Source organism: Vigna umbellata, chromosome 1 (assembly GCF_029865625.1).
Source record: "Vigna umbellata cultivar VRB3 chromosome 1, Vumbellata_1.0, whole genome shotgun sequence".
In the NCBI taxonomy this organism is placed as follows: domain Eukaryota; kingdom Viridiplantae; phylum Streptophyta; class Magnoliopsida; order Fabales; family Fabaceae; genus Vigna; species Vigna umbellata.
This window is the reverse complement of record NC_142165.1, coordinates 42,611,990-42,622,847: the sequence shown is the minus strand read 5'-3', so window position 1 is coordinate 42,622,847 and position 10,858 is coordinate 42,611,990. Positions and strand designations below refer to the sequence as shown.

General features: G+C 33.1%; 1 protein-coding gene across 1 annotated transcript; it reads left to right on the top strand.

Moving 5' to 3' along the window:
• Positions 1 to 8,073: 8,073 nt before the first annotated feature.
• On the top strand, positions 8,074 to 9,856 carry LOC124824189 (ethylene-responsive transcription factor CRF2-like). Its single transcript, XM_047296573.2, has one exon. It carries the CDS (start codon positions 8,620 to 8,622, stop codon positions 9,550 to 9,552), a length of 933 nt encoding a protein of 310 aa, XP_047152529.2. The 5' UTR covers positions 8,074 to 8,619; the 3' UTR covers positions 9,553 to 9,856.
• Positions 9,857 to 10,858: the final 1,002 nt, after the last annotated feature.

The window sequence follows — 10,858 nt, the reverse complement described above, 5'->3', positions numbered from 1 at the left end:
TCCTTTTATAAGGTTCTCTGAACTGTCTGTTGAATTATTTTTCTTTTGCTACAATGTCTTTAATCATGTTATAATGTTTTATGCTTATTAGGTGATTAATACGGTCCTTTTTCTTTCTTTCTTTCTTAAAATTGGAGTGGATGAATAATATAATTTCTTTAAATTAAAAAAATAATAATTTCATTCGCTTTTATGTTAACATTAGGGAAAAATGTGTAGCTATCCACTAAAATTGCAAATGCATACAGATCAGGAAGACATTAATTTGATAAAAAGAATTGAGATGATGAGGCATTATGATACCAATAGTAATTTTAGAAAAGTAATATTGATCAGTAATAAATCTAATATCACTTATTAAATTTCTTAATGTAAAAAAAAGGTATTAATTAGCAAAACAAGATTTGCTAAAGAAAATATGAAGCACTGACCTGACCTAGTTATGAAAAAGTTGGAAATTAAAATTGTTTTGAATTACATAATTTAAAAATCTATTTTAAATTATGAAATGAAAGAAGGTCACAGAATAAAAAATATCCATGTGAAAAAGAAAATGTAGTGCCAAAATGTTCATAAAATCACTCAGCAAAACTATTGGGTAATTTACAAAATCCAAAATATAATTAAAGACAAAGTAAGAACTAAGACTTTTATTAGGCGTAAAGATAATTGCATATATCATAGGAAAAAGATGAATTATATGTTCAAATATGAGTTATATGAGAAAAAAACTAACAGATTTTTGCCTGATATGGAAAAACTAAAAAAAAATACTGTAGTGATGTTGACAATACATAAGATTACATGAAGAATTTCAAATTTTGAAAACAATTCCGTGTGTAAGAAATTTAAATGTTAAAAGCTATTCATAAATTGTTAATAAATATTACAAATTATACGGAAAACAATAAAATATTGATTTGGATTATAGTTCAACTTCTTAATAGTAAGGGCAGTTTTAAACATAATCCATCCTTTTGGACGGGCTAACTCATTCAAGTCGTTTTGCCACCTTTAGAGAAAGGACGTCGAATGAAAAAAAAGATGTGTAACCAAGTTGATTTGAGAAGGGAGAAAATTATGGTTACTGAAGTAATTTAAAAATACAAACAAGGAAGGGGTAGTGGAACTTAGCAATTAGAGGGAGAGTGTAGATAGAAAAAGGCTAACAAAAACCACCAACGTGGGCCATATTACGCTATGTTATAGGTCCTTTTTTTCAAAAGAAAAAATATTAAACTTTTGGTGAAAATAAATGTTTTAGAGCATTTTATTTTTATTTTGTTTTCTTGTTTTATTTTACTTTATAAATCTGATATTTTATAGTCAATTATTTCTGTTTTTAAAATTTGATATACAAAACTAGTGAGAAAATGAAAAGAAGAACAGATTCAAACAATTTTTTTTTTAAAAATTAATATAAGAATAAAGAAACAAAATTAGAAATTAAAAACAAAAACAGTAGAAGAAAAAACACCATCAAAGCTGTGTCACTTGACTCTCTTACATTTTGACACCCGAAGAAAAATTGTAGCCCCAAAAATAGAAAAAAAAAAGTTATCTCTCCACTTTAACCTGCCCTTCAAACAGTGTCTCACTGTGACAATGAACATTAAATAGGAAAGTCTAACAAAAGAAAACCACGGAATGCAGAATTTGGATTGCAGTAAATGACTCATTTCATGATGGGTTGCCATACATGTTCATTCAGCTATAACTACGTACCCACAAACTCCATTCCTCTAGTAGTATGTTTTGCACATGTTTCAATAAATCTATCACAGTAACTAAATAACTTACAAATAAATCTAAAACAAGTATTTGAATGTTCAATCAAACATGCATTGAAATTGAGTACACAATTTTGGAAGGTTGGAAAAAAGTTAGAAAGTTTATACTGTGAAGTAGAGTAAATTCCTTTCAAAGTTGTTTTGTTAGAATAATGTGCACGGGAGGATCTCCATGGTAAAGATGGTATTAATTACAGGTGCAGCTAACTTTGGATAAGCAGATCCAGTGAGCTAGATCACATTTTCAATTTTCCATTTATTACTCTGGTCAAAAGTGTATCTAACATCAAGCCATGTTAATTTTTTTTTTCCTAACTTACTGAACAGTCATTGGGAAGCTATTTAAATGTTTCCACCAACTTTTATAAATTACCCCATAAGAGATGTTGATGTCATCTCTTTGCATCCTAGATTTTTGGAGTAGATAAAAGAGGAAAGGGCACTCATATTCTAAGGCCATTTCAAACTGTCAGCCACACTCTAATGCTTAAAATGTTACTATAACCTATGCTTTCTTATTCAATGTTTGATGCAGACTCTAATAAATGCGATTACGCATTATTGGAAATAACCATATATATATATAGACTCCTTCACAGTAAATGTGCAATTCAAGCTCAGAATTCATCAATTCCATCCAGAACTGGTTAGCATGGTGTGAAAATGGATTAGAATTTCTGATTTGGCCTATTACGTGTTTAGGTCGGGTTGGATATAAAAAAATGAAATTTTTTTATATAGGATTAATTTTCAATTCGTTCATTTAAAACTCGGTTTATTTGATTTGAACCTATGGTGAACCGGGTTGACTTACTAATCCACCCAGTTTAATTTAATTATTTATTATTTTGTGTTTCAATATCATTAGATAACATTTTTTTATTGTATTGTAAATGAGAATAAAGAAAAAAATGTTTCAAAGAGGGCAAAATATTATAAATTTATCCATTCAAGACTCTAATCTTATAAATGGATAAATGACACAAAAATTATCAATATTATAAACTTATTTATTAGCTTTTTGAGTTAGATTATATTTGAGTTGTATATTAATTCTTTTATTTTGAATTACCGAGTTTAACATTGTTTTAGAGAAAAATTATTTAAATTTGAATTTCAAAAGAAATTATAATTTTTTTGGATTAAAAAAAATATTGTAATTAAATGAGCCTACTCATTTAGCCCACCATGTGGACTGGACCAAGTTTGACTGTTGGGTCTATCGAGGAGAAGGTTCACATGTGGGTTACACAAACACCAATAACATATCAATAACATTGGAGCCAATTAGACAAGGGATCGACACCACTCTTTACCAAAAACCTTAAGGCAATGGATTAAATTTACATCATACATTATTTTATGGTCGAAGATTTCTAATTAACTAAAAATAAAACATATTTATAATATATAATATTTTATTAATTAATTTTGAAAGATTAAATTAGATTTAAATTTAATATTTAAGAAGATATTATAATCATTCAAAGTTTTTTTTAAATTTAAATTTAATTATGAAGACTTATAAAAATAGGCAAAAACACGAAGCTAAATTTGATTGTCCGTCCTGTGAAAGGTTACAATAATGAAGGGAAAATAAAGAATCTTTGATGAACATGCTATCCATGCTGAATTATCTGATTAAGTGTAGAAGAACTGAGGGAGAACATTTGAATTTTATTACATACGAAAATATGTTTCATCCTTAATGTTGTGTAGAGGCAAGTAGTTGGGGTTATGAATTGATGTTTGAGAGGTTGATGACAGACGGGTGCAGCTCGCTGCATGCACATGCTCTTGTCCAAATTAATGGATACCTCATGCTATTCTGTTCCAGTAAATCTTTTTTTATGCTACATACGTGTGTACCAAGTTTTCTTGGCCCTTAACGTGTTCTTGTAGGACATGTATAAACCTCATATAAACTTCTTTTCGGTATATTTGGTAGATAAAGTTGTGCCAACATATATAGGAAGTAAGATCAAGTAATAAAGGTTCAGTGATTGGTTCATCCTGTTAAGTTAAAGATTTAGGGGTTTTGTGATTTAGGGTTAAATGGTGGTTGAATTGATGTTTGCACTGCTGTCACGTTTTGCTGGTGGTTCATCGTTGTTTCCGTTGGTGGTTTGATTCTCAATATTATGTTATGTGTGGTTTGCAATTAGAGGTTATGAAAAGATGGATTCACATTTTGCATTGAAGGTTAACACTAGTGCAGCGAAGGGAAACGATAACGGTTGTTTTTTAATATACGCTTCGGTTTTAGAACCGCGGCATATACATGCGAGGTAAAAAGGTCTGGCACTTTAGGCCGCGGTTCCAACCGCGGTAATAACCTGGGGATATGACAGTGGTTCTTGCTTGAACCGCAGCCAAAACCCTATTTTTTTTATAAAAAAAAATCGTGTAACCTTTGACCTCGGTTTTGCCACAACTGAGGCCTATTCTTCTGCAATTTTTTAATGGCAGGTCTGTTTTTGTGATATCCATTATCACAAAAACAGACCTGCATATCAAACAATATCATAACAACACAGATTCGACACAATAGTCAATATTTACATCACATAATGTACAAAGTCTAATAACTATAAATCAACATGATCTAATGTATTTTAAATATAATAACTATGAACTATTATATAATCTAACTAAATGTTTTGCAATTGCTTTCCTGAGGCTTCTCAAGAATTGGAGTAGGAGTCTTCAATCTCTGCACAAGACAATTGATATTAATTAGTGTATATGAATTCCAAAAAATTGCATATATTCAACATACAAAAAATTAAAAATTTACAAAAAAGGTTTAATAAATACAATAATAGGAACCTGAGAGCGTGAAAAAGGAGCCAACAACAGAGAAGATACGACTACCCAAGTTTTGGAACACAGCAAAATCACAATACCTACACACAAATACAACAAAACGTAAGTTTCATCATCCAAAATAATAAAAAACGCAAGAAAATAATAAAAAAACTTATCTAAACAATCCAAAAACGCGAAGAAAAAAATGAACAAACCACGGCAACGACACAATAATGCTTCAAAACTGATTTTGATCGGTGTAAATGCTTCCAAAATGATCATGAAGGCAACGACGACAATCAAAATCAAGGTTGATCCGTGAGAATGCAATGAAAACGGCGAGAATGGGCGCGATGGAGGAGAGCTTTTCAGAGAGTTTGAATAGTTTCTGAGAGTTCGAGGAAGACGAAATTGTTCACTCTCTGTAATATTTTTTTAACCTAATCAAATGTTACTACCTCAGCTCATTAGAAAACTGGGGTAATAGAGGGGATACGACCTCGGTTCCCAACTAAATTGAGGCCTATTCTCCTAAAAAAAAATTAAAATTGATCTAAAATGACAATTTTGAAATTTTTTCAACCTTTATGTCGCGGTTCCCCGCCTAACCAAGGCCTATTCTCTTAAATATTTAAAATTTGTTTAGATTAAGGAATAGGTCGCGGTTCCCCTAAGAACCGAGGCCTATTCCCTCACGGTTTGGCTCCAAATTTATTTCAGGACTGTCTTGGGAGGAATGTCAGAAATTTGAAGGGACAATAGGTCGTTGTTCCCCCCAAAACTGAGGCCTATTCCCTGATGGTCTGACTCCAAATTTATTTCAGGATTGACTTGGCGGAAATGTCAGAATTTTGCAGGAACAATAGGTCGCGATTCCCCTCAGAACCGAGGCCTATTCCCCTACAAATTTATTTCAGGACTGCTTTGGAGGGAATGTTAGAATTTTGCAGGGACAATAGGCCGTGGTTCCTCTCAGAACCGAGGCCGAAAAGCATATATTGCCGCGGGCCTGTTCCAACCGAGGCCTATACTGTCGATATAATTTCAAAAATGTCACCGCGCAATATTATGCTTCGGGTTCTGTGAACCGATGGATAATGTGCGCAGTAATAAATCAATTTTTTACTAGTGTAATAGTGGTTCAAAGTGCAGGTAGTGAAGATAACATGAAGACGCTAGTAACATGGTTCGTGATTCTTCTTAGCTAGTATTAGCCTGGTGATGGCTCCAATGGTGAATGACAACGTAGTTCGATGACAACCTAAGTAATTCTTACTGTACATGACAATAATATAACTAATAATCTAACCACTCATTCAAACATAATTCACCCACCTATTAAAATAAAAAGTTAAATGGTATAAATATAAAATATAAATATAACATATTCATTCATATTTTTGTAACCTTCCAAAAATAAGAATATACGTTACTTTTTTTCATATTTCCAGAAAACAAAAATATTGGACAAAACATGTCGTTTATATTGGATAAAATATTGTATGTTAATATTAATTCAATTCAATCTGCTCAGAAACACAACTGGTAGACTTTGTGATATGTGTAGAAAAAAATTCCCTACTAGTACAAACCATTCAACTTACCATGTTATGAAATTGTTTTTTATTGACTATTACTTTTTGATTAATGAACTTTAGTTATATGTTATTTATTGTTAAATAAAAACATTTGAATTACATTGGGAAATGAGAATGCAACTTGCATACGGTTCTGACAAAATGGAGTAATGAAATGGTTGCGGTTGATGAATTAGTGATAAATTAAGGAGAGCAGTAAATTATTCAGGTTGTTTGTTTTGTAATTCTTGTTCAGAGCATTCTGTTCTCAAATTTTCATCATTCCCACATCATTTGCATTCTCTCTTTTGCTTCAACTGTTGACTGCAGTCAAACTCTTTGTGGATGCTTTCTTCCTTCAACCGCACCTCATTACCCAATGGTTTCATTACACAACTATAAAATTATAAAATATCATATTTACTTTTTTTTTATTAATACATACATGAAATTTATTAACAAATAAGATTAAAGTAAGATTACGATAAAAGTAGTTAATATTATGTAAAATCTGAAAGTGGGAAATAAATAAAAGTCTTGAAAGTATTTAATAAAGCTGGAAAATATCTTCCGTTGCAAAAATTTTAAACAAGATGGAAAATAGTCTAAGAAGTTAGAAGAATAAGACTGAAAATAAAGGTGATAGTACTGTCTAAAGTATGTACTGGTCGACATAGGAAAAATTCATCTTCCAATATAAATAACTGACCAGTTTATGATTGATACGATCAACCGATTGGTCAGGCGACATCATACTTAATAAATAAGTTAAAAAACATTAATAGCTAATTAATAAATTTAATAATAACATAAATACGAATATATGATATTAATGAATAATTAATATATTATATTATCTGAAAATACAAAATTAATAAATTTGATTATTATGAAATCTGTAAATATAAAATTAATAATCAAGTAAATATACTCTTCTAAAATAACATAAATCTTTTTGAAAAATATATCTGAGTTGAGCTTCAAGAGTGTTGTCCATAAGTCACCTACGGATCGATAGCAAAGACCTTGGTGAAATAAGAACGTTAGGACACGGAGTAAAGCAGAAAGGTGGACGGTCGTAGAAGATTGAATACGTGAGCACATAAAGGGAAACGGAGAAAAAAAGGACGTTACCCATAAGAGTGGTGATTTGATTTGACTTTATGAATATGATAGTATAGTGTTATGTATGTATGCTCAAGAAGGTTCTGTTTGTTTTGTGGCTCAAGGCATGCATACGAGTAAGCAACTAATTTTCCATTTTCCCATGCATATAAGTAAACAAATATTTCCAATGAATTAATAATGATGATGACCCAGAACTTCCTCAGCGTGCTTTTTTCGGCATCTGTTATCCACTTACCTCTTTAATTTAACATAAAAAGTATGGCTGAAATAAAGGCAAAACAATTCTGAATTACTTCTGCTAATCCACGTCCCAAAATGAATAATGCAGAACCTTCAAATGAAATTGAATTAACCGTTAGAGAAGAACTAAGAAGACCTCTTTTCAGTCAAAGAATGGCTGACCTGAACCAAAGTGTCTCACCTCACGTGATCGGTGTGCCTTCTGTCTTCCCACATGTCCTTTTATCATTTGCCTTAGTTCTGCCACATTTCCTATGTATCTACGCATCACCTCCCCAAAGGTTAAGCCAAAAAAACATTAAAGTAAATCGCATTGATTAAAATAGATGGCATTTAAACCCAGTGTAAGTGTAACTCATAGGTCTGTTGGAACCTAGCTACTGTAAAATAGGTTTCAGGTAACAAAAGAAACAGTACTTTTTCATAGATTTTCTTCCCTCTCCTCACCCCTTTCTTCTTCAAACCAATTCCTTCGATTTCACATCTTTTAACTTTTCATACTGTGCCTTTCGTATCACCAACTGTGCCTTTCGTATCACCACCGATGGTTTGCCAGAGTCGTTTTAGTTCATCTTGTTATTTTGCAGCAGCTACATTATTCCCTTTTCCTGTCATGTAAACTGTTAAAATTGAATATCTTTAGCGGAAAAATGTACACTTTTTCTTCGTCCCAGAGGGTACATGTGGTGGGTGCTGTGTTCTAAGCTTACAACATTTCTTCTTACATCTCTTTTATTCCACGCTGGTGCGAGCAGTGATGCACGCTGTTATTCTCTCCTTTTAAACGTAACTTTCGTTGAACCTTCTCGTTCTTTAATAACTTTAGAAACACTATTTACCCATATTGACGCTACGTTTCTGATTTCTCTCCCTTTTGAGCTTCTCTCTGACGTGTTCTCTCTTTCCTTTCCCTCTTTATTTATATTCTCCCATCCCTTCCGCTCGTGTCCACTCTCTCCATTCTCCAAGGAATCTGTATCACTCTCTATCTCTTACTCTCTCCTTCTTTCTCTTTTTTTCTTTATCTTTTCCCTTTCACTTCTCCGACTCTCTCCACCGTCACCCTCAATGCTGTTATGGCTTCGTCTGCCATCAAGCAAACACAACACCTTAACCGCACCAAACTCCTCGTCCAAGAACACACCCTTTTGAAAAACCATCACCATCCCAAACTCGTGCGGATACGTGTCACCGACGCCGACGCCACGGACTCCTCCAGCGACGACGAGCAGCCCTCCGTGCCCTCCACGCGCCGCAGAGTCAAAAGCTTCGTCAACGAGATTACCATCCACGGCGCCCGAGTTAAAGTTGTTTCCAGGAAAAGAAAGGTGAAGTCTGGCGGCGCTCCGGCGCTCCGGCGGCGAACTGGGGCGAGGAAGTTCCGCGGAGTGAGGCAGCGGCCGTGGGGGAAATGGGCGGCTGAGATAAGAGACCCGTCGCGCCGCGTGAGGCTGTGGCTGGGCACTTACGACACCGCCGAGGAAGCCGCCATTGTGTACGACAACGCCGCCATTCAGCTGCGAGGCGCCGACGCGCTCACCAATTTCATAACGCCCCCGGCGGAGGACAGAAAAACCGGTTACTGCTCGGGCGAGGAGTCTCCCAGTGAGGAGCTGCGTTCCCCCACTTCGGTTCTTCGGTGCTGTTGGGCGTCCGAGGAAGCTGAATCGGTAACCGCAAACGACGCGGTTGGTCCGGCGAGCGAGTGCGAACATTCATGGTTTTCAGAGGATAGTAAGTTGAAAGACGAGTCAGTGTTTGGTATTCCTGAGGACGTTGTATTCGGATTTGAAAGCACTTTGGATATGTTTGACGAGTGTGATAACAACGTTGCAGAGAGCAGTGGTATATTCTTGGGCGATGATTTTGATTTGAGTGGATGCTTTGTTAGTGAGAAAGAGAATTTAGATTTGGGTTTTGGTTTTGGGTTTACGAGTTGGCAAAGAGAGTGCGATAATTTCCAAGACATTGGGGATTTGTTTCTTTGGGATCCTCTTGTTGCTCTTTGATTCAGACACCATTCTCGTCTTGTAATTCTATGCCAACAACCAAAGGTTGCCATCAGTTTTGTTTTCTGGGGTTTTAGGGAAAAAAACATGTTTTTCTTTTTCTTTTTAATTTTCCTTTTCGTTTTCGATTCACATGAGTGGTAGTATTTTTGTAAGGAGAGAAATTTTCTATTTTCTTATTTTCTTATTTTCTTATTTTCTTATTTTCTATTCCAGCATATGTTTATTAACACTGGTCGTAAAACCGTGCGTCCCACGGAGCCACCTCTGTTCTGTGTCTTGTAATATATATAAAATTCTTCTGTCTCGTAAGTTAGTCGTTTTGTTTTATTTATTTATTTTTAGCAGCAAATGGTGTTATTTACCTTCTTGGTACACGAGTTTGCACGTTAAAACAAACCGCCATTGTTCATGCATCCATCTACTGGTCTACACCGTTTAATTTTGTCTTTACCTCTCTAGAATGGTTAATTTTGATATCATTCTTTATTTACAATTGACCTCAAAAGAATTTAACACTTTATACCATGTAATAGATTATACAATTTTAAATAACATGAAACATAAGATTACATATAATTTAAAATAAGCAAACTATAATATCGGAATATGTCATGTTATTAAGTAGAATGTTAAGAGAATTTATTTGTGTTATGTTAAAATTTATATACATAGACTGTGGTGAAAAATCATGAATATTTATTTTTAATTTGCAATAAATATGAAAGAAATCTTCAACGCTGATAAAGTATTTTGAAAATAACATTTTTAGTAAGCAAATATGCAATTCATATCACATTTTAGTGAATGATTATTTTTCTAATTCAGTAATGTATCATCTACTGATAACTCTATTAAAGTGTGTAAATAAGTATAACTAAAAAAAATGGCGTAGATAGAATGAATAATGTTCATAACTACTAATTTTGAAGGTTATTCCGTCATTTTTTTTTGTTGAAGATTATTGTTCTAAGGTAATTAATTTACCATCCATTAATAAATGTTTATATAAAAGTGTGCAAAATAATTTTACGAAATTTCGTTTTTGAAAACAATGCTTACTATTATCTTTCTGATATACGTTAAAAAAATTGTATAGTGCAAGCCATCAAATTTACCTCCACTCTTTAAATTTTGTCTAACCAATGGTATTTATCAGAAAGTGACTAAAAAAATAGGAGAAATTCACTAATAAGAAAAAAAGATGTTTGAACGTGAAAGATACCATACAAAGTAGTATATAACTATTTTGTTACTTTTTAAAATACTAATAAAAATGCTCTTTAGTTACATCTAATTAAAAAAT